The following is a 24,807-nucleotide window of genomic DNA, read 5'->3' on the forward strand; positions in this document are numbered from 1 at the left end:
AACAGGAGTCTGAGATAAAGCCCAAAGCCACACTTTGGGTTATTCATGCATCATAAGCTCTGTTGAAAATCTCATTAGAACGTCCTTGTATGACCTCCCGCTCTAACACTATCCAGTTTTTGATTCTTCTGATGAAGTTTATCTAAAGTTCTTGTCTTCAGTATATGTGTTTAGTAACAACAAAATAAGGGAATGGAAATAGACTTAATTCTCTCTTAACAACACGGACATGCTATTTCCAATTTCCTTTGCCTGGATCCTTTCTGCTCGCTCTCTGGGTGAGGGTGCAAAAGTTCCATGCAAGTGTGTTGACCTGAACAGTGTGGGTATATATTCCTCATTATTGAGATACAGCATTTTTATTTGAATGCAATACCCTTTGCATCTGTGATTGATGTTTAATGTGTCATGGTTAAAAACATCATCAGAGCTAACTCCCTATGACATTACGTCAAGTCATCCCTGTCATATTTTGCTCCTAAAATCTCAAGATTTACAAGACTTATGCAGCCCTTATAAACTTGTTGCCGAGGCCCACATGGATTCCCAAGTGATATGCAATGATGATAAAGATATGATGAACTAGGCTGGGACATTGAGAAAGGCCTCTGGCTCATCTCTTTCTACTTGAATAAGCTGACTTACTTAGTAAACCTCCTTTGCATCTGGATAGCTTTCCATCACTTGCAAGGGGGTTGCATTAACAGTTTGGAAAAGTTCTATGAAACACAGTTATGGCATTGTCATTCCACTCAAACTGCTATGATTCCATCCTGTAGAATCCTGAAATATGAGCCATGAGACTCTAAATGCTCCTCCTTAATCTGCCAATTCAGCAGGATGAAACCATGGTAGTTAAAACAGAAAAAGAGCATTATACTTCTGTAGTCAGGAGCTCCTGGTGGTGCAGTGGGTTAAACCCTTGTGCTGGCAGGACTACTGACCAAAAGGTTGTCGGTTCAAATCTGGGGAGCGGGATGAGATCCCGTCTGTCAGCTCCAGCTTCCCATGCAGGGACATGAGAGAAGCCTCCCACAGAATGGTAAAGCATCCAGGCAACGTCCTTGCAGATGGCCAATTCTCTCACACCAGAAGCAACTTGCGGTTTCTCAAGTCACTCCTGACATGAAAAAAACTACTGTAGTTTGAGTGGAACATACTTCATGATTCATTGCTTGTTATGTGTAATAGTAAGCCTGTACAATTGATGCCCAAAGAAGACTAGAACAATTTGGAAATAGGGTTGTTGTATGTCTTTCGGGCTGTGTGGCCATGTTCCGGAAGTATTCTCTCCTGACGTTTCGCCCACATCTATGGCAGGCATCCTCAGAGGCTGTGTGGCATGGACACACAGCCTCTGAGGATGCCTGCCATAGATGTGGGCGAAACGTCAGGAGAGAATACTTCCGGAACATGGCCACACAGCCCGAAAGACATACAACAACCCTGTGATCCTGGCCATGAAAGCCTTCGACAATTACAATTTGCAAATGTCATGTAAGAAGGAAGTCAAATTGTACATTCAGGTCCCACTAGAGAGGGAAAAAACCAATTTCTCCAGCATCTCACTCCATTTCCGTCCTGGCTTGGAGTGATGGAAGTTGACTGCCCCACCTTCCCTATACTATTGGACTGTTTGGTAACCATTTACAACATGACAGATGGAAACAATTGAGAGAGCAGTGGTGACCATGCAGGAGCTACTTGGCTTCTGAATGTCTGCTACTACGGATGATTTCTTGACTTGCTTTTCTTGCCTGTTTATATTTAGCCCACGTAAAGCACTGAATTGGCTTCCAGATGTTGCCTTTGGCATGAAATGCTTGTGTCATGTTTGTTTTGGAATGAGAATCTTCCATTTGGCGAACTTTCAAATGAGCCCACTACATAAGCGCTTGTAACAATTATTGTATTAATCTTCCAGTTGTGCTACTGATGGAGGCGGAAGAAGAGACACGGTAAGAGGAAGGGGACAGAAATACACAAGAGGCAGAAAGAAAAATGCTCTGTGTTGGCTCTCAGTCTCCCACTCCCGGTGTGCCTTTTCTGATTGTCACATGGCTCTCAGGTTTAGCTCAGTCCTCCATCTACCACCAGTTCCTTGCACCTGACAGTATTCTTGTTGTGCATGTAAGTGTGTGTCTGGCAATGTGTGTTCTGCTGAGACGCAACTCTTTAAAAGTTCGCAACTCCAACTGTTTTTTTTTTAGTCCAAGGACACACTGTAATATTATGAACACTAAACACCAAACAAAAAGGGAAAGAAAAAAAAAATAAAAATACTCAAATTCAGAGTGTACATTAAGTTACACCAATGGCTGTTCCCTTCCCACCCTCTCACATAGAACTTCCTTAAATGAAGCCGCACTCTTTGAGGTTGCTTGAAGAACACATTTTGGGGGGGGGAGGCGGGTTTGGAGTTTTGCAAATGGGGCTAAAGCATTGGGAAGAAGAGTTGGCTGTTGTACTTCACAACTTTGCAGGTGGACCGTCTTTGAAATGTCCACAGTCCAGAAGTGATATCATAAATGAAGAGGAAGTGGGGGAAACCACTAGGAGCACCAATCCTCTTGACTCCATGAAGCAACCACCATGAGAGGATTATTAGAAAGGTAGCATTTATGGCTGTCCTCCTCAGCTCGAATAGAAAGCGCTCTGCACTGAAGGAGCTGAGAAGTATAAAATGGCTGGTCAACAGGAAGACCATGTCCTGTCTCAAGACATTTTGTGGCCAGGCAGGTCATCTTACTTGAAATGAAAGGGGGGAAGCAGGTGTTCCTAGTGTCCCACTAAAGACTGTGGATATCTGTACTCTTCTGGAGTTGAGTTTAAAAGTCTGGCCTTCCTCTGCAATGCATTGCACAAAAGAACACTTAAGTGTCTTGGTCTTGCCTTTCTGTACTCCCATTCCCCTAAAACCAGCCTGCTACAGGAAGAAAACAGACCTTGTGCTTAAAATTAGTTTGGGTTCAGCTGTTGTGGATTCTCCCCACCTGCTTAATAGTGGTCAAAGGGTCTAGGGAGGAAGGTCTACAAATCTTTGCGTGGACAGATTTATCAGCAGTACAGGCTTCTTCTTGCTCCCACCACCTTGTATGTCTGACTCTAAAGAAAGGGGAGAGGCGGAAGAAAGCCTTTGGGAATTAAAAGCCACCCGAATGCAAATAAAATGAGAGAACAGCCTCCACCCCATCCGGAACGGGCAGATGTCCAGCAGGCCCCCCACTTGCAGGCAGAGCAGGGCAGGGCTTCAGGATGGCTGACTACGATAACCAGCTCCCTTGGGTGGTCTGTCCTGACCCATCCTGCTTTCCCTCCCAGCCTTCTCCATTTCCAGTCCTGTCCTCTTCCCCCGTTCACACATGGGTCTGCATTCTCCTCTGCAGTGGTCGGGAGGGGTCTGAGTTTTGAGAGGAGGACTGCGAGTGATGGGAAGACGAGGCTGAGGCCTTGCTAGCCTTGTCAAACTGTACGTAGCCATCCTGCTTGCCACTGCTGCTGACGCTGCTGTCGCACTGCGTGTCCAGAAAGGAGCTGCTGTCGCTCATGGAGCCCCGCTGGAATTCCCGCTCGCACAGCTCAATGGAGCTGCTCCCCATGCCCAAGACGAAGCGCTGGCTGTAGTCATAGAGCCGGTTCTGCCCACTCAGCGTGGTGTAGATGTTGGTGAAGGACATGCCGGTGGGCACACGCTGCTTGTTGGCAGGCCTCATGTCTGGCTGGCAGCCCGAAAGAGAGATGGTCGGGGTGGAGTGGTGCTCCTTGAAAGTATTCACACTGTAGTAGCCATTTGTGGGATCCTGGAAGAAATGGGAAAGGTTTAGCAAACTCAGACTGCAATCATAGCTTCCAACATTTCATGACTAGTTGTGGCCAAGCAGTGTTAGAGGATGGTCAAAATGGCAAAAGTACAAATCCCAGGGCTACTCCCTAGCCTTGAGCCATAGCAGTTCCAGAGATGCCAGGCTGCATTCATTCTGCCCCTGGAGCCCCTTCCTTCATCCCCACCACAAGGCTGTTGTCCCTTTGGAGAAGGAGGAGGAAAGCTGCCACAGAAAGCGCCAAGAAAGAAAGTAGTGTCAAACTACTTGAAGGGAGATGTTGACAAGCTGGAATGTGTCCAGAGGAGGGCAACTAAAATGATCAAAGGTCTGGAGAACAAGCCCTATGAGGAGCGGCTTAAAGAAGTGGGCATGTTTAGCCTTCAGAAGAGAAGGCTGAGAGGAGATATGATAGCCATGTACAAATATGTGAGGGGAAGTCATAGGGAGGAGGGAGCAAGCTTGTTTTCTGCTGCCCTGGAGACTAGGACGTGGAACAATGGCTTCAAACTACAGGAAAGGAGATTCCACCTGAACATTAGGAAGAACTTCCTCACTGTGAGGGCTGTTCCGCAGTGGAACTCACTCTCCCGGACTGTGGTGGAGGCTCCTTCTTTGGAGGCTTTTAAGCAGAGGCTGGATGGCCATCTGTCGGGGGTGCTTTGAATGTGATTTCCTGCTTCTTGGCAGGGGGTTGGACTGGATGGCCCATGAGGTCTCTTCCAACTCTATTTTATGATTCTATGATTCTATGAAACTGCATTTCTTCTACAATGTAGATGCACCCTCTTACTCCCACCATTCCCTTTACCTTGGGTCTTACTAAAGGCTGGCTTAGGATCCTAGAGGGCCATTCAGTCTAACCCCCTTCTTTATACAGGAAAAGCACAATTATAATATTTCAGAGTTGATTTATATTAAATTGTGCTGTAGGAAAAATAAACCTTTCAGACTTGAAATATTCGCTCAAGCACATGGAGAGGTGCACACAAGGATTTATTTCTCATGGGACGAGACATAGGCCAGAATCCTGAAGTTTTATGTGCACATATCCTATTTTGGAATTGCAGAAGGAGATGTCCAGTTCCTCCTGATTATACATCCACACTCTCAGGCATCTTCCAAGCACCCAGAACACATTGTCAAAGCAGTTTATTAAATATGGTAGGAGAGGAAATGGTATCCACTCAAACCTCAGCAGCAGTTCTATAGCTGGGAGAAGAGACAGAGTTTTGCATGATGGGTTCTTTTTAGTTAGCTATTATTTGCATATAACCGCTAACTAAAAAGAATGAGCAGTCCAGATTCTGTAAGCACGTACCTTCTGGAACTCCTTCTCTTCTTCTTTGAGTACCTCCAGCTGCTTCAGAACTGAATCCTGCTGGAACTCACTTCTATCCATCTGGAAAGAAGTGAAGCAGACAGTTAACATTGGGGAGCCAAAGGGTGTTCTAAAAACTAATAGGATAATCAGGACCCAAATTATCAATGTGTCTTAGCAAGTGTTTTGCTTGCAGGCCTCAATCTTATTGGCAATTACAGTGAAGGTTGGTCCATTCAGTCGGTTGTTGAACACTGGGTCAACACTTCAAAACTTTGTTATGATGATGACAATAATGATGATGATTCATGATATTTTGCCATTCCTTCAAAACTTGGGAGTTGTGCAAACAGAGCCAACAGCTGGATTAATGTGCCATGAATCTCATTTTACAGTGGCCACCAGAGTGCTATGTAACACCAGAATATTAGGAGATTCAATAGGAATTCCCATTGTAAACAAGGCATCACATAGGACACAATCATCCACGATTTACAAGAAGGGTTGTGTGTCCTATTAGGGCGACAGCTATGAGACTGTAAAGTTACAAATCATACATTCTGATGCAGATTCTTGGTTTTTTAAAAATTACTATTAAAACAGCACATCCTCTTCAAAATAGATTCAGTGGTTCTAACTCTAATTGTGATGGTCTATAGCAGTGATGGCCAACCTATGACACGCGTGTCAGCACTTATATGCCTGACCATTTTTGCTGACATGCTGCTGCATGCAGATTGATTGGATGACTATGTCTTTTGTGGCCAAATTTGGTATGATTTGGTCCAGTGGTTTTGTTGTTTACTCCATGGGATTTATGCAATATATATATATATATATATATATATATATATATATATATATATATATATATATTCCTATTCTTATTCTATTATTGTAGTATATTATCATATTATTACTATTATATTATTATTACATTATTCATTGCTCATGACTAAATTGAAACTAGAATAGAGAGAAATCAGTATGAAAACTGCAAGAGGTACCATAGATGGTTGTACATGGAAATAATGGTAGTAAATAGTTTTTGATTTATTGAATACAGTTGTATATTACAATTATATATTTTTGTTATTTAAACTATACCTATTGCGGAATTATGTTTTTTTCTCTCTCAAAGTGACACACCACCCAAGTCATGCTAGGTTTTTTGGTGAATTTTGACACACCAAGCGCAAAAGGTTGCCCATCATTGGTTTATAGGTTTTATCTTGGATTTGGGTTGTAATGGAAGTTCAGGAAAACTGGGATGCATGACCAGTAGGCTTGAATGCTCCATGAAAAAATTGATTCTAAACTCGCTTCAAAAGTAGGGGGCGCTAGCGTTTCGTTTCTGATGTCATTTCCGAATTTTGCCCTAAAAAATTTCGAAATTTAACGAAAATTCATTAATTTCAAAAGTAATTTGTTAATGGCGGACGCGCATGCACAGTGGCCAAAAAAAACAGCACTGGGGGGGAGACTTTACAGGACTCTCCTGCCCTCATTTTTTGAGCTATCTTCTTCAAACTTGGTACAGTGGTAGAACACATTTAACACTGATAGCTCACCAAAACCGGATTAAAAGTCCCAATAGCAAGCAGCCAAGCACTCCAGGACACCCAGACCTCCCTCCGCTTGTTCTGCAAACCGGATTAAGAGCCCCAATAGCAAGCAGCCAAGCACTCCAGGACGCCCAGACCTCCCTCCGCTTGTTCTGAAAACTGGTTTAAAGCGCCCCATAAGCAGTCAAGTAGTCCAGGAGCCCTTTGTAAATGCTTGCCCCCTCCGAAACATTCGACACCATTCGAAAAATTGGCAATCAAGGGTTCGATATCGTGGGATACATATGACAGGGTAACCTTCTTCAAAACACGGTTCAAAAGTGACAAAACATACGAATTGGATACGACATCAGAAGGATTCGAATTTTTTGCCCAACCCTAATGACCAGCATGACCTTCAGCTCTGTTTCAATAACTGTCCTCAATCTAGAAGTGGCTACAAATCCCTTACAATCCTACATAGCCTATGACTCCATTTGTGCACGAGGCCAGCATGAATACAGTGTAGTTGATGAAAAGGTTGGACACTTTGGCACCTAACCATTAAAATAATCCTATCCCCCCTCTCTCCCTTTCACCCCCTTCTTTTTCTATTTCCCCCCTTCTCTAAATTACTCAAAGTCTCAAAGATTGGGTCCAATTATTAGTTAGATCCACAAGTAAGAGCCCATTTTCTCCCAGCCTCTTTTAGGTCCCTTCTTTTCTGCAAAGGATGCTTCTGATTGGGAGCAAAGTACATGTTAATTAGCATGTGGCTTTAATTACCCTTTCTGGAAGGTGGGACTGCACAAGATCTGAATAGCGATCAGCCCATTTCTCCGCTGCCTTTTATCTCCTCCAGATATTGACCTACTCTTTCCAGCCTTTGAATTTTTCCTTTGCAACAGCAGTCCAAGGTTTCCGGTGGAATTACTGCTTCCAAATGTTACTTGACTTCCATCTTTTTTTTTCTTTCCTCTCTTTCCCACTATTTCCCTTGAAAAGCTGACAAATAGTGGCAGAAATCCTTCCCTACAGCAGTTTCCGTTGATGTCTTAGAAAGCCTTTGATATAGCTGTTTAATGTAATAAGGTACCTGATTTCTCCTGTTCTAAATTTTGTTTTTTCTGGAGGGAAAGGCTGATAGCATCTTTTAATTTTTCCAGGGCATATATGTATGTCACAGACTATTAAGTCAGGGTGAGATAGGAGGGTGGATGGGAGAAAATATCACACATGAAAATAGAGAATATTGTCCTGGTTGCAAGGTCCTCTCAAGACATTTTGCTGCCTGGAACAAAAGATGTGCCTATTTCTATTTGATATACAGAGGCTGAATGGACTGGCAGCTGAATCTGCCTTTAGGTCAGTGGTTCTCAACCTTCCTAATACAGTTCCTCATGTTGTGTTGACCCCCAACCATAAAATTATTTTAGTTGCTACTTCATAACTGTAATTTTGCTACTGTTATGAATCATAATGTAAATATGCAGGATGTATTTTCATTCACTGGACCAAATTTGGCGCAAATACCCAATATGCCCAAATTTGAATACTGGTGGGGCTGGGGGGACGGGACTGATTTTGCCATTTGGGAGTTGTAATTGATGGGATTTATAGTTCACCTGCAATCAAAGAGCATTCTGAACTTCACCAATGATGGAATTGAGCCAAACTTGGGACACAGAACTCCCATGATCAACAGAAACTACCGGAAGGGTTTGGTGGGCATTGACCTTGAGTTTTGGAGTTGTAGTTCACCTACATCCAGAGCGCACTGTGGACTCAAACAATGATGGATCTAGACCAAACTTGGCATGAATACTCAATATGCCCAAATGTAAACATTGGTGGAGTTTGGGGAAAATAGACCTTGACATTTGGGAGTTGTAGTTGCTGAGATTTATAGTTCACCTACAACAATGATGGGCAAACTTTTGCACTTGGTGTGTCAAAATTCACCAAAAAACCTAGCATGACTTGGGTGGTGTGTCACTTTGAGAAAAAAACCCATAATTTCACAATATATATAGCTTAAATAACAAAAATATATAATTGTAATATATAACTGTATTTAATAAAGCAAAAACTATTTACTACCATTATTTCCATGTACAACAATCTATGGTACCTCTTGCAATTTCCACGCTGATGAAATTTCGGCCTAGGACAAAACAACAAAACTACATGTCCCAGAAACACTAAACTTGGCACCACAACCTCTCATCCATGCCTCTACGTTCATACAACAAAAAGAAAAGAAAAATAAAGTCCTAATTAGAGGGAGAGGAAGAATTGTTTTTATCCAATTGCTGCCAGTTAGAAGGCTAAGCTCAGTCAGGGGAAAACCTTAACCCTTTACCTTAACTACCACCAATACCTCAATACTTTATTTCCCATACCACCATACTTCACCACAGCAACACATGGCCTGGCACAGCTAGTGTGTGTGTGTGTGTGTGTATGTGTGTGTGTGTGTATATATATATATATATATATGTGTGTGTGTGTGTGTATGTAATGTGCATAATGGGCCCCTGGTGGTGGCGCAGTGTGTTAAAGCACTGAGCTGCTGAGCTTGCAGACCGAAAGGTCCCAGGTTCAAATCCCGGGAGCGGAATGAGTGCCCGCTGTTAGCCCCAGCTCCTGCCAACCTAGCAGTTAGAAAACATGCAAATGTGAGTTGATCAATAGGGACCGCTCCAGCGGGAAGGTAACGGCACTCCATGCAGTCATGCCGGCCACATGACCTTGGAGGTGTCTATGGACAATGTCGGCTCTTTGGCTTAGAAATGGAGATGAGCACCAACCCCCAGAGTTGGTCATGACTGGACTTAACGTCAGGGGAAAACCTTTACCTTACTAATGTGCATAATTCCCATGGAGTAAACTACAAAACCACTGGACCAAATCACACCAAATTTGTCCACAAAAGACATTAGTCATCCAATCAATCTGCATGCGGCAGCATGTCAGCAAAAATGACAAAGCGTATCAGTGCTGACATGCGTGTCATAGGTTGGCCATCACTGACCTACAATCAAAGAGCCCCTTGAATCCCACCAAGGATAGAACTGGGCCAAAGAGGCGGAGAGATCTTCAGCCTTCTTTGCTAAAGGTTTTCCTAAGACCATCAGAAAAATGTGTTTTCTGGTGGTATTTGGTGACCCCTATGATGCCCCCTCGTGACCTTCCCAGAGTCCCAACCACCAGGTTGAGAAACGCTGTTTTAAGTCCTTTACCACACTGTAAAGCAATAGTCCATGTTAGAGGATACAGGACCGGCCTTTTACAACACACAGGCTTGTCCTCCAAAATGAGCAAAGATTTCAAGAGGAAGAACTTGTGAGATGCCACTCTGGCTCATAGTCAAAAGCATTTGCCCTGTTATGTCAAATGATAGGGCTGACCAAGATTATTCCAAAAGGTAGAGATGGCCTGAATGTTATACATTCCCCTTAAAGACCTGTTGGAGACATAAGCAAGTGAAACTTGCACGATGCATGTAGAATGACATTTTTGGACAATATGGAATTGACATATCTACTGGATGGTTTTCACACATGACAATAAAGACCAGCAAACCTTCCTATTTCCAGTAAAGACATTTCTATGGGGAAGAATTAAGCAGCATATCTGGGTTGCAATGAATTATGCGAACCAGCAGATGGAAGCATAGGCATATTGTCTCCACTTATTTTCTCTCGCGATGCATCTACGGCCATGCATTTGCGGGATGGTTAGATCCAGAAGAGCACAGTTCCCCACAAAGCAAAAACCACATGAGCTAATTTATAATTCTAGAATTAAGCTATTCATTAGTGTGACCTTTAATAAAGTTTACATTGCGGCTTAGTTCAATACGATCTCACTTCATCAACGAACAGTTGGAGATTCATTTATTTTTCTTTCTCACTAATGTCCTGTGTTTCCATCCACTACCCCGATCTGCCCCTTGAATTTCCACAATAAATAGGAGGCTTGGGAGATTGTGTGTGCATTTTAATCCCTGCTGATTATAAAAGGGAGCCTGCTTCTCAATTTACATTTCTCAGCAGCCTACTATATCTAAGGAGGTCTTGTCTGGCAATTAGAAGATGGATGCTAGGGTGGGAAGAAGCAATGGAATAAAGAGGGCACTGGCAGTTCGGTGGTACATCAATATCATAAATAGATTGATTTCAGAAAGGGACAAATGAAACCGTGACCTGTCTCTCCTACAGCCCCAGTTCTGCTATGGAGCTGATATATTCTAGATTAAGTGCAGCTCCTTTTCCTAATTACTCATAGCAAACTCTTAGAAAAACTATGCGGATCTGGGGAATGATGGAATGCAGCATGATTGAGAATCCTAGCACTGTGATCAACTACTGTATCTTCCATAAAAAAATCGGCCCCTTAAGGAGCACCAAGGCTTTTCCTATTCATCAAATAATCTCTTGTGTTAATTTAGTCCTTTATTGTGATTATTCTTAGCTGCCAACAAGTCACCTTTGACTTAGGTGATCACCTGAATGAAAGACCCCAAGGCACTCCATCATCAACAGTTCTTAGGTCTTGCAGGGTTGTGGCTTCCTTAATTTAGTCCCTTTGTTTAGGATGTCATTTTCCTCTTTTCCTACCACATTTGATCTTACCAAGCATTTTTGTCTTTTTTATGAATAATTTCTTCTCGCAATACAGCCAAAATACAACAGCTTCAGTTTGTTATTTTGGCTTCTAGGGAGAGCTCAGGCTTGATTTGTTGATCTGATTAGGACCTACATACTTGTTTTTCTAGCAGTTCATAGGATGCACAAAACTCTTCTCTAGCACTTTTTTGTTAAAAGTCAATGTACAAATACAAATACAAATGAAAATAACAAGATTTTACATCCAGTCTCACAATGGCATTACTCACTAAACAAAATCTAGATATATACCTAATACACAGATAGATGTTTGGCTTCTATATGTGGTTGCGAAAGCTGGATAATGAAGACAGAAGATCAACTCATTTGAAATGTAATGCTGGAGGAAATATCTACAGATACCATGGACTGTAGAGTAAATGAGGCTGAATTATTACTAGAAGTAAAGGTGACTGACTACTTTAAGGCTGTCATACTCTGAATATATCATGAGATGACACAACTTACTGGAAAAGGCAACGTTTGCTAATAGTAGAAGTCAGTAGGAAGAAAGGGAGACTGCACTACAGGTGAATGGATTCGACCAAGGAAACTCTGGTTTGCATGGATCAAGAAGGGCAATTGATAGGTCTCACTGTATAAGGTCACTATAGTTCAAAGTCAAATTTAAAGCAAACAATAACTACAGCCTCATCACACTAGAGCAGGCATGGGAAAACTTGGGCCATCTGGGTGTTTAGGACTTCAATTCTCACAATTTCTAACAGTTTACCAGCACCCAGACAACCCAAGTTTGCCCATGCCTGCACTAGAGCATGGATCTACTTTAAATCCAAATTCTGTCTCCTGCAGAATTCTTGGTTTTGTAGTTTCATGAGTCTCAGGACCTGTCTGGCTGAACAACTTAAAGCCCCCCTCCCTATACTACAAGTCCCAGAATTCTGGAGGAGGTAGAAACAGGATTTAAAGTGGATCCTGTGATGAGGGATATAATTGGTGCTGGCCAATGGTAGCTGATATGTAGCATGCTTTTTCATACTGAACTGGGATAGGGATATTTTCCAATATTAAATTGTGGTTTAAGCCAGGGTGACTACATTGGGGGCCATGCTGTGGCGCATGCTGGTGAGCTGCTGCTGCAATAAATCACTCTGACCATGAGGTCATGAGTTCGAGGCCAGCCCGTGGGTTGAGCACCCGTCAATTAAAAATAAAATATAGCCCCTGTTCATTGCTGACCTAGCAACCCTAAAGATAGTTGCATCTATCAAGGTACCACTTATAAAAGTGGGGAGGCAAGTTTAACTAATTTACAACGTTGGAATGAGGAAGTGAGGAAGTGCCATCAGAGTGGATGATGAAGCAGCTGCTCCCCCCTGTGGCCAGAATCGAACATCCCTTCAGGAGAAGGTTAACTTGCCTCTGCGTCTGTCTGTCTCTGTCTCGGTTTGATGTGTTTATGGGCACTGAATGTTTGCCCTGTATGTGTATAATGTGATCCGCCCTGAGTCCCCTTCGGGGTGAGAAGGGCAGAATGTAAATACTGTAAATAATAATAATAAATAATATTGCACATTTAGTAAACATACTCAAAAAGTCTGCTTTCTTTTGGGGAGATGCTTGAGTGTGTGCCTCTTGACGCAGACCACTAAAGTAAGTAAAAAATATTAGTAGTTTCAGAAACAGATACTATATTTAGACAATCTTGAAAATGCATTATTTCATCCTTCCACCAATGCCAATCACGGTTCTTATGCACCATTGTTAAGGTTATAGTTGCTGTTGCCGGTTCATAATCTGGTAGCCAGGTAATGAGCTACTCTGTACATAGCTATGTTGGACTTTATCTGTCACCTACATAAGGTTTTAGGTATGGTTCTTGTAGAAAATTATCAGTTTGGGATTCAACCAAGACAAATCAGCAAATAGAGATGCAGTTTCTCCTGGGTGAGATTATACTCCCTCTGAAATCTCAGTTTGGAGCTTTAATGTACTTCTGGACTTAACCCTGAGCCTGGATGCCCAAATTCAGGAGTATCTTTGTAGAGTTAAATTTAGTGCACCAGTTACTCTAGTTCTTGATGATGTCCGATTTGGCTATGGAGACATGTGTCTTCTTATTACAGCCTATATGGATTACTGTCATTCTGTCTAAGAGTAAAATGGCCAGAAACATCAATAGGTCAAAAAGGCCATGGCCATAGTGGTCGCTGGGCATGTATAATGACCGTGTAAAAACAACCTCATTGACTCCAACTTCAGCCACATCAACCCTCTCTCCACTGTCTTCTCAAAAGAAGAATGAAAGGACCACTTTTCTTGAAATTCCCACACTACCTCAATGAATTTTATTGTTACGGTCACAGACCAAGAGTGTCAAACTTTAAAACATTAAAAACAGAATTGTTTTTTTAAGTGTTACCATTAAGACCAAAAATTCACAACACTAAAAGCAGAAAGTCCATAATATGGAGGCGATCTTCACGGCTTCATATGTGATGCTTATAAAATCTGTGGGTATGGGTAATAAAAGGAGTAAGTTAAAATTTTATTTGCTAAAATCATCCACAAACTGCTTCCTTATTTTTATAGCTGTCGCACAAAACCTAGCTACTCTATAAGGACCTCATCACAAAGGCCCATTGATTCGCCACGCATCCCATTGGGGGAAGCGTCGCCGCCCGACTTCCCCCCATTGTTCTGAAAGCAACACAGGAAGCCGGGCTGTGGCGCAGGCTGGTAAACAGCTGCTTCAGTAAATCGCTCTGACCATAAGGTCATGAGTTCGAGGCCAGCCCGTGGCGGGGTGAGCACCCGTCAATTAAAAATAAAATATAGCCCCTGCTCGTTGCTGACCTAGCAACCCGAAAGATAGTTGCATCTATCAAGTAGGAAATAAGGTACCACTTATAAAAGTGGGGAGGCAAGTTTAACTAATTTACAACGTTGGAATGAGGAAGTGAAGAAGTGCCATCAGAGTGGATGATGAAGCAGCTGCTCCCCCCTGTGGCCAGAATTGAACATCTCCTCAGGAGAAGGTTAAATTGCCTCTGTGTCTGTCTGTCTGTTGTCTCTGTCTCAGTTCGATGTGTTTATGGGCATTGAATGTTTGCTCTATATGTATATAATGTGATCCACCCTGAGTCCCCTTTGGGGTGAGGAGGGCGGAATATAAATACTGTAAATAAATAATAAATAAATAATAAATAAGCATCTTGTGTTGCCTTGGTAGCAGCATATGCCACTTGCTCTCCCTTTTCTAGATGGAGTCCATCTGGAAGTACATGTGCGTTGTGTAATTTATTTATTTACTTAGCAAGCGGTGTATGATAGGGAAAGTAGCCTGTCTGATGAGGTGGTAAGTGATCAATGGGTCCCAATCCTCCATAAGATGTTTCACTCAGTTGCATGTATGGAAGGAGCACAATAAAGTAAAGAAATCCAAGAGGAAAACTGGAGTGTACATAAAGTCCCAGACGACCATTTTGGAGTGCCAAAAAAAAAAAAATGAAGAAAGTAGATCAAATTTGCATAAAATTTGCTATGGGACTAGGTTATATATAGGTAAAAGTAAAGGTTTCCCCTGACGTTAAGTCCAGTCATGTCTGACTCTGGGGATTGGTGCTCATCTCCATTTCTAAGCCGAAGAGCCGGCGTTGTCCGTAGACACCTCCAAGGTCATGTGGCCGGCATGACTGCATGGAACGCCGTTACCTTCCCGCCAGAGTGGTACCTATTGATCTACTCACATTTATTTATTTATTTATTTATTTATTTCCAACATTTATATCCCTCCCTTCTCACCTGAAGGGACACAGGGCGGCGTACAAAATTGGCAACAATTCGATGCCTACACATAATTAAGACAGCATTGAAAATCCAATTGAAACAATTAAAACAATATAAAAATATTAAAACATATGATTAAAATCCATTCATCCAAAATCCTCGTGCTGTAGCCGTAAATCAGTCCAGGTCGTCTTTATCATTTAATCTTCGAAAGCCTGGGCACATAGCCATGTTTTCAGGGCTTTTCTAAAACACAAAAGGCTTGTGGAACTCACTGCCCATTGAGATTAGGCAAGCCCCCACATTAGTAGCCTTTAAAAAAGACTTGAAAACATGGCTCTTCCGTTGTGCCTTTGGAGAGTAACTATTTTATATTTCTTTTTCGTTGCTCCCTCTAATATCTATCCTCTAGATTACACCACTTCCTTATGACCCTGTTCGCTATGGTTTTTATTCTTATGTCTTTCTCACCCCGAGTTTTAACTTAATGTTCATGTGGTCCGCCCTTGTTTTCATTGTTTCCTTGCTTTGTATTGTAATGGATATTATCATTTATTGTATTGTTCACTGTGTTGTGATGTGTTGTTCTTTTATATGCTGTTTATATTGTATTGTTCTGGGCATGGCCCCATGTAAGCCGCCCCGAATCCCCGTTGGGGAGATGGTGGCGGGGTATAAATAAAGTATTATTATTATTATTAGGGCTTGTCGTACATCTCTGGGGAGGGTGTTCCACAACCGAGGAGCCACGATCGAAAAGGCATTTGCATGTTTTCAAACTGCTAGATTGGCAGAAGCTGGAGCTAACAGCGGGCGCTCACTCCGCTCCCCGGCTTTGAACCTGGGACTTTTCGGTCTGCAAGTTCAGCAGCTCAGCGCTTTAACACACTGAGCCACCGGAGGCTCCACCAGGTTATATATACAGCTGTAAATTTACATTATTATTATTTATTCATTTCTATCTCTCTTTTCTCCCATGGGTGGGATTCAAAATGGCGTACAGCATATAAAATTAAATAATGACTGGGATTGGAAAAGAAAGACTATTATCTGAATCAAGAGGAGGGACTATGGCCCGGTGACAAATTAGGTGTACAAGTCCTTTGCTGGCTAGTGTTTCTGGGGGCTGAAGAGAGACAAAAGTGATGATTTATTTGCATTCTTAGCACTTTGGCCTAGATTCTTTGAACCTTATTCATGATTTTAACATTTTATCTTGTATGTGGTTTTAATAACTTGTTTTTATGGTTTGATTATTGGTTTTATTGGTTTCTTGTCTTGTTTTTATTGTTCTATTCGGGCTTGGCCCCATGTAAGCCGCCCCGAGTCCCTTCGGGGAGATGGGGCGGGGTATAAGAATAAAATTATTATTATTATTATTATTATTATTATTATTATTATTATTATTATTATTATTATTATGCACCACTATGCAATATACTGGGTTGTTGCTGGCATGCCCAGTTGCTCTTTGTGGAAACCAGCCAAGCATAAAGGAAGACAAGGCAGGGAAGAGGGAAGTTATTGCTGTAGTACATTGCTGACAAAAAACATTGATTTTTCTATGTAGACATTGGAAAAAATGTAATGAAAAGCATAAAATGGAAACTGCTCATCCAGTTTATACTTGTGAACAGAGTACTAATCACACAAGGATTAAAGTACATTACTAAAGGAAGGGTATTGAAGAAAGCAGGGAGCTTGGCCATCGATTGGCAACCTTCAATGGGCACCAACATTTAAGGGTATTGAAATTGCAAAGCAATGGGAAAATGCCCAAAATATCGAGGGTGGGGCTGGAGAATGGGATAGAAGGATGTATTGATTGGTTTAAGAAGTCCATATAAAGCCTCAGCCTTCAGATAGCTTACCATAAAGGCAGATATCACAATAAAATATTACAGTTGTAAAATAAGCTTGAAAATTAAGGTAAGTAGGTTTTTTCCTCCCTCCGGTAGCTCAGTACAACTTATCATTGCATGTAGCTGACAGTTTCTAACAACTGAAAAGCTGACTAAACACAATGCTTTCCATATAACAGTTTTGCTCTGCCACAACGGTGCAGGTGAAAGATGGCCCAACCTCATAAAACACAAATCCCCCAAAAAGTTCTTCTTCCCAGGCCCCTTTGTGTGTTCTCATTCGTTTTAGTCCAACTTGTGAAAGAGAAGATCCTCCTGGGTTACGATCATTATAATCCAGGATCATGTGCTGTGTTCCCAAGATACATATAACTATATTTTTAAAAATCAAGAATTGTTCAAAGTATCGAAGCAGAATGTCTTCAACATAAACAAATTTTGTGATGATAACAACCAAGCTGGGGAAAATGGTTCTATGCTTTGACTGCAAATGTGCGAGGGCGTCTTCTGAGTTAGCTGGTGAATCTGTTCCCCAATTATCTGCTTTGGTTAAATTGAAAATGCTTCTTGTGGTCCTTGGCACACACATCTTGGCCACATATGGCAAAGACCCCAATATTGTACGTACTTTAATTATGCTACTGTCAGCACAGATGGCTGGTCATAAAGTCTCCAATAGACCAGATAAAGCAGAGTGGCTGCATTAACTTATTGTAAGGACAACCAAATTCAAGGACATGACCAGATTTTGTGAGTCTGCCGAGGCTGGGAGATGAGGGTGGTTGTGGTGTCAACGAGAGTGCAGAACAGCTTTTAATTCCTCCTGGCACCACGGTTCGCCAGCAAACATCATTGGCCTAAGAAACGAATGGTGGATAACATGGGATTTTGCCAGACAGCCCCCTCCATGGCTCACACTTTGCAGCCAAGTGGTGATGGCTTTGTTTTAAAGCTCCTGTTGCTGCTGAGGCTGCTGTTCCAGTCCCGGAATTGCAAATTAATTGTCAATGCTGATGATAGATAGATGTCTATCTGTCACTAGTTGGTCTTGTACATCACAATGACTACACTTCTGGAAGAAAAAGGTTGGCCAGTTTGAGGATGGCCAATGATGAAGGTGTATTGGGAAAATATAATACTTGTATTGGAAACTATATATTGAATGTAATCATATTAAAAATAGGAATAGGAAAAATGTAATCACAAGCAGAATTGTGTGCATATAGCCCCAAAATACACTCTGCTCAACAAATAACTGTCTCCCTATAAGCAAGACCAAAGTTCACCCTAAATTCCAGAGACATATGTCAAGTGTCAACAAGAATAGATAAGCTAATGGACAAAAGACAAATTAAGGCTTTTGGGATGTCAAGATAAGACCTGGCATGGTGTAGGAGTGCTAATGGCTCCCTAAAAGCTAAGATAAGGGGGAATTCCTTAATTAATGAGAACCCCTGAGAGCCTAGATAGGAAATTCCTTAGATAAGGCCTAATGGAGGGTCAGAGGTCTTGAAAGAGCCTATATTTTAGGAAAATGCAAAAGTAGCTTTTAGTAAAGTGCAGTGTAAGACTTTTTTGACACTAATTGGTGATGGATAATGCCTAGATGACGTAGGAAAAGGGTATATAAGAACCTGTGTTTCTTTGTTCCGGACCTTTGCTTTCCTGATTACAGGAGAAGGTCCTTTTTCTTATTGCTTATTCTCTCTGGCCACTGAGAATAAACGTCTTTTTTCTACAGCCACCGGAACTCTCTTTGTCTCATTACCTCAAACCTTTGTCTGCCATTTTATCAAGACACAGGCCATGATTCTGCATCTGGAGAAGTTGCTACCTTTTCTAGTTAACACTCCCAAATCTATCCATTCTCTGGTTGGTAGAGTGTGACAGACAAGCATCCAGTTATGTTGCCATTGCAACAGGCATTGCAACAGTTGGTTGCTTGTCAACTGCTGTCTCTGATCTCCACTGACCAGGAGATGACCAGTTTAGGGAGGCTTTAGTAGATAAGGGAGGCCGGGTTGTGGCGCAGGCTGGTTAGCAGCCAGCTGCAACAAATCACTCTGACCAAGAGGTCATGGGTTTGAGGCCTGCTTGTGCCTGTTTCTGTCTCTGACCGGGCTTGGCTCCATGTAAACCACCCCGAGTCCCTTCGAGGACATGGGGCGGGGTATAAGAATAAAATTATTATTATTATTATTATTATTATTATTATTATTATTATTATTATTATTATTATTATTATTCTGTCTCTGTTCTATGTTATGGCATTGAATGTTTGCCTTATATGTGCAATGTGATCCGCCTTGAGTCCCCTTCGGGGTGAGAAGGGTGGAATATAAATACTGTAAATAAAATAAATAAATAAATTGTGGGCTTTTGAGGGGGGGAGGGCAAAGGGATGGAGGCAGGAGTGGTAGGTTGTTTTATAGTTAGTGCCTTTGGAATGACCAATGTACTTCATCAATAAGATGCAAACTACCTATTTGATGCTATAGCAACCCAGAGTTCTATCAGCATATACTATATCTAGGAAAACTAGGAGGGCAAACTGTAGGACGGTGCCACAGAGACACACTCTCAGTTGAGCAGTGGCCATCAGGGTTAAGGAAATGGTGTGACTGTATCACCATTATATAAAAGGGGGAATGTTTTGCGCAGGAAAACATATTGTGTGCAGCATCTGGAAAAGCACTTGTGCTGCAGTAATTCCTCAATATGTGCCACTAAGAGTACTCTGGTATCTTTGAGCAGTACTGCCTCAGAGCTTGAAAGTAACTAAGCACATTAAATGTGTTACTTGTATTTCATTCCATTCCCCAGTAATGAAGATAAAACTGCACTATGTCATGGCTGTGACATAACTGGGGATCACTTCACTCCTTCTGTGGTGTGATGATCATTTTAGTTACTAGCTGTGCCTGGCCACACGTTGCTGTGGCGAAGTATGGTGGTATGGGAAATAAAGTATTGAGGAATTGGTGGTAGTTAAGGTAAAGGGTAAAGGTTTTCCCCTGACATTAAGTCCAGTCGTGTCTGACTCTGGGGGTTGGTGCTCATCTTTAGTCTACACTGCCATATAATCCAGTTGAAATCAGATAATCTGTACTTTATAGGCAGTGTTGAAGAGGCCTGATTGAAGTGGCCCTGGGCTGAGTGGGTTGCTAGGAGACCAAGTGCGTGGAGCTTAGCCTTCTAACTGGCAGCAATTGGATAAAAACAATTATTCCTCTCCCTATAATTAGGGCTTTATTTTTCTTTCTTTTTGTTGTATGAACGTAGAGGCATGGATGAGGGGTTGTGCTGCCAAGTTTAGTGTTTCTGGGATGTGTAGTTTTGTTGTTTTGTCCTTGGCCGAAATTTCATTACTATTTTATATATATAGATGGTTAAAAGAATATGGTTTCACTAAGAAGTAGAAAAGGAATAGTTCTGCCTTGTGGATTGTGATGGGTGTTACAATGATAATGAGGTATACATAGTATGGAGACATTTTGTTTCTAACAGACCTATTTTTGCAACTATAACTATTCACAGTGATCATGTACCTCAGGGAACATTAACTGTAACTGTACTGATTACTTAATTGTTTAAAATACTTTTTTAAAAGCAAAATAAAAAAAGTAACCACCCTTGTAGTTCTTGTCCCAAATGCTAAAGCAGGCCAGCAACCTCTGCCACATCTGAAATAGGCAGTGAACCTATTTTTGGGCAACATCTTGGATAGTTTCTTTGAAGCTGCCACCATCTAGGACACTTTGTTTGCCAAACGGTGCTACTGTCTTCCTTGTGATATATTTTGTGGGATGTATGGCTGTCTTTTCTTTGACCATGCTCTGTTCACCCCATTATCATCTGTAACTGCTTGGAAATCTGTCACATCCGTGACACACTCCATAGTTGGATTTATTTATTTTTTACTCCTGGAAGAAAAAATACATGGCTATGTCATTGTGGCTTATGAAGGATGATTTTGGGCACAGAAGATGTTGGGTTTCCTAAATGATTCAGACTATTAACGTGCTTAGTGGCCATCTGCTGGGAAGATCCAGCTTTTCCAAGAATGTAGGCTTAGAAATTCCAAATGCCTGGCAGTCTGTTCCAAGGTGATTTCAAGCTTTGGCATGTGCGAATTATCTAGTATGGAGAGGAAAGCAATGCTAAAAGGGAGAAAGAAGTGGAGTCCTTTTTTTAAAAAGCAGGCAAGAATACTGGAGCAAGAGGATGGAAGAGAGATAAAGAGAGGGAGAGAACTCATCGACAAAAAGCAGCAAAGGATGAAATTAATTACAGCTCAAAAATCAATGAGGTCTTGGACTGAGGTTTTTAAAAAGTCTTTGACAAGTAAAATGAAACAAAAACGAAACACTGGAGGGCACATGAGAGCATTTCTGTGTCATAGGCATGCACATGTTGAATGTCTTTGTGTCATGCATAGGAACACATCCGCACGCACCCTAGTCAACAAGGTTTCTCAAAATGGAAAAATGTCAGTGACTTTGCTCTGACTCATACAAGCAATTGGATTTTGTTAAAAGAGAGAGAAAGATTTGTGACCTATTGTGTGCATATTTTCAGATTTGGATAGCGTGGCATTGCAGGTGGTCATGTTTACACGAGTGAGTCAATTCCTCTGTTAATTACCAGGGACTAAATCCTATTTTTCATCCCAACTAAAGCAGACCATTGAATACGTGTTGACTCACCATTTCAGTAATCAATAAATGTTGACTCATCCAGCAATAATCAATTCAATGGATCCACCTAGGCTGAGTTCTTGAATCTCACTGGTGAATTGTAAGATTTCATCAGGCATCGCTTGGTCTTTTCTCTCTCCCTACATGCTGGACCTACATATCACGGGGCTAGTCATGCCTCCTTGGCCATTCAATGGCAAAAGAAAGATGTGTATGATATGTGTGGAAATCAGCCTGCCAATGGATTATGTTCCTTCTGAAGGAAGACAATACTTGGAGGAATCTAAGCGAGGGTGGACTAGCAACTAGATTTAGTTCTTAGTTTATTTTGAACTAACACTTAGATTTTACCCTCAGTCTTCCACATACACAACAGAGTAATGTTGCTGCAAGAGCCATTGCAAAGCCTCTTCCCAGGAAGAGCGACTAGCTGTTCCCAATGTGACCTCTGTCGTTTATTATTTATTTTATTTATTTACAGCATTTATATTCCGCCCTTCTCACCCCAAAGGGGACTCAGGGCGAATCACATTACACATATAGGCAAACATTCAATGCCTTTTAACATAGAACAAAGACAAACAAACATAGGCTCCGAGCGGCTTCGAACTCATAACCTCCTGGTCAGAGTGATTCATTGCAGGCAATTGCAGCTGGCTTGCTCTCCCGCCTGCACCACAGCCCGGGCGGGATCTTATCCTTACTAGCCACATGAAATCCCTGTATTTTGCTTAAAAATGTATTGTTGAGTCTCACATACACCTGAACCTCTTTAGCGATTCCAATACTGACCCTTTCTTTGAAAAAATTAAGCACATTGCATGGGGAAATTTTTCACATTTTGGTATTTCTTAATGTAAACCCCCTCTCCTCTCCTGTTTTGTCAGACTATACAGAGAAGCCATTGAAATCCACAAGCATGTAGACAACTTCAACAGAAAGGAGGAAACCATGAGAATGAACAAAATCTGGCTACCAGTATTTTAAAAACTCCAAAATCAGAACAGTAAATAAGGAGCAGCACTCTGAAAACAGAAGAATTCCAGACAGGAATCAATCAGGGGCAGCTAATGACTCTGAACAAAGGATTTCCCCAGGCCAGGATGCGAGGCTGGGAAGGCAATTTAAGGCTAACAAAGGTGATTAATTACAACATTCACACTGGCCTCCAACAGACAAGAGTTTTTCCCCCCACCCAGGAACTTCCACAGATCTATATATATAAAAGGGTAATGACATTTCGGCCTAGGACAAAACAACAAAACTACACATCCCAGAAACACTAAACTTGGCAGCACAACCCCTCATCCATGCCTCTACGTTCATACAACAAAAAGAAAGTCCTAATTAGAGGGAGAGGAATAATTGTTTTTATCCAATTGCTGCCAGTTAGAAGGCTAAGCTCTGTCAGGGGAAAACCTTTACCCTTTACCTTAACTACCACCAATACCTCAATACTTTATTTCCCATACTACCATACTTCGCCACAGCAACGCGTGGCTGGGCACAGCTAGTATATATATATAAACGTTCCTTGCATAGTTTCTCCATACCTCACAACCTCTGAGGATGCCTGCCCTAGATGTGAGCAAAACGTCAAGGAGAGAATACTTCTGGAACATTGCCATACAGCCCGGAAAACATACAACAACCCTCTCCTGTTTTGCTGCTAATGAAGAAGAAACAAAACAAAAACAAAATGCTGGATTTCTTTCTCTCATACGCAGAGGCAAAAAATCAGGAGCAGGTGACATGTTTGGATGGGGTGTCTCAACATGTGGCAACACACGTTTCTCTCAGAGGATGAGAACACGTGGGAATCTTCTTTACATCCCTAAAAGTGGCCTACCGCTGATGTATAATTGCTTCCAAGAATCTCTAAATACCTCTTTGCTTAATGATTGTGCAGGTAATTGCTTTAGAAATAGAATTAGAGGGAGAGAGGAATAACTGGAAGAAAGTGACCTCTATCTCAAACCGGCAAAGCGAGGAGTGTGTGACCTCCTGGGCGTTCTAACTATCAGTTAGGAAAAGCAGCTGTGAACTGTGCTGGTTGCAAAGCAGAGAAGGAGGAGCATGTGATCCATTTTTCAAAAGAAAGAGAACAAGAGATCCCAGTGGTGTTGATCCAATAGGACCTCGGTAGTGGAAACATTAGAGAAGTTTCCTAGGGGACAAAGAAAACATTAGCAACAGGCAACCCATCGTGCCGAGAAAGAGCAAATTGCATGGCACAAACCTGATTGCTTTTCTGATGGAATTACAAAATTAGTAGAGGAAGGGAGGTGCGGTTGCCATAATACCTTTAGATTCCGCAAAGTGTTTTCACGGCCATCTCATTTGAAAAAAACCATGTCGCGGTAATTCAGGCAAACTTGGAAGTGAGCCCTGTCGCATGGATTGAGAAGTGTGTGAAGGGCAAGCAGAAAGGATAATGATGCTCTGTAATCCTTTGAGTGCCAGGGAGGTGTTGTCTAATGGAGTACTGTGGCGGCTGATGTTCTGTCTGCTCCTATTTAACATCTGCATTATATAGTCTCGACACGAGAGGACTCGGGCATGTTAATCATATTCACAGTTGATATTAAATGGTGAGGTGTTGTGAACATCACAGAGGGCAGAGAGATAATTCAAAGGGACACCGAGATGTCAGCAATGTGATCCAGAAACAGAGTGCAGCGAGAATTGGCTTTAAAATGACCAACGACAAAGATAATACAGGGAAATTACTCTGAGTCTCCTCTCTCCAACAGCTCTCTATTCCTCTCTTTTTTAAAGGTGGGAGGTGATGAGAGAAAGGATCATGAAAAAGATGCCAAAAGGGCAGTGCCATCGGGATGCAAGCACCATCAATAGGGGCAATCCAATTTCAATTGGCACAATTGAAACATTTGTTTTGATTTTAATGTTAATCAGGGACATAGTGGAACCAAAACTCACAGGATTGATATCCCAAGACTTTTTGATTCATGGGTTTATCTGCAATTCTTACAGTATTGGAAACATAAGGGGCTAATTTTCTATGCAGCGAGGTATCTTTATGGGCTATCCCTATTGTAATGTTGTATTTCGGGTAGTAGTGGCAGTGACTTGATGTTGAAAAGCATTCACAGATCTCAGGGCCTGGTCCCACTTCTTCAGC

General features: G+C 41.8%; 1 protein-coding gene across 4 annotated transcripts in view; it reads right to left on the minus strand.

Annotated features, from left to right (window-relative positions):
• Window positions 1–1,893: 1,893 nt before the first annotated feature.
• Window positions 1,894–24,807, minus strand: part of kirrel3 (kirre like nephrin family adhesion molecule 3) — a 960,216-nt gene continuing 937,302 nt past the window's right edge. For all 4 annotated transcript variants that reach the window (XM_062960868.1, XM_062960866.1, XM_062960867.1 and 1 more), the window contains 2 exons: window positions 5,143–5,223; window positions 1,894–3,800 (listed from right to left, as the gene is read on the minus strand). In XM_062960868.1, coding sequence (XP_062816938.1) covers window positions 3,357–3,800; window positions 5,143–5,223 — 525 coding nt within the window. In that variant the 3' untranslated portion in view covers window positions 1,894–3,356. The remainder of the gene's footprint in view (window positions 3,801–5,142; window positions 5,224–24,807) is intronic.

This window comes from Anolis carolinensis, unplaced genomic scaffold (genome assembly GCF_035594765.1).
Source record: "Anolis carolinensis isolate JA03-04 unplaced genomic scaffold, rAnoCar3.1.pri scaffold_8, whole genome shotgun sequence".
NCBI classification, from domain to species: domain Eukaryota; kingdom Metazoa; phylum Chordata; class Lepidosauria; order Squamata; family Dactyloidae; genus Anolis; species Anolis carolinensis.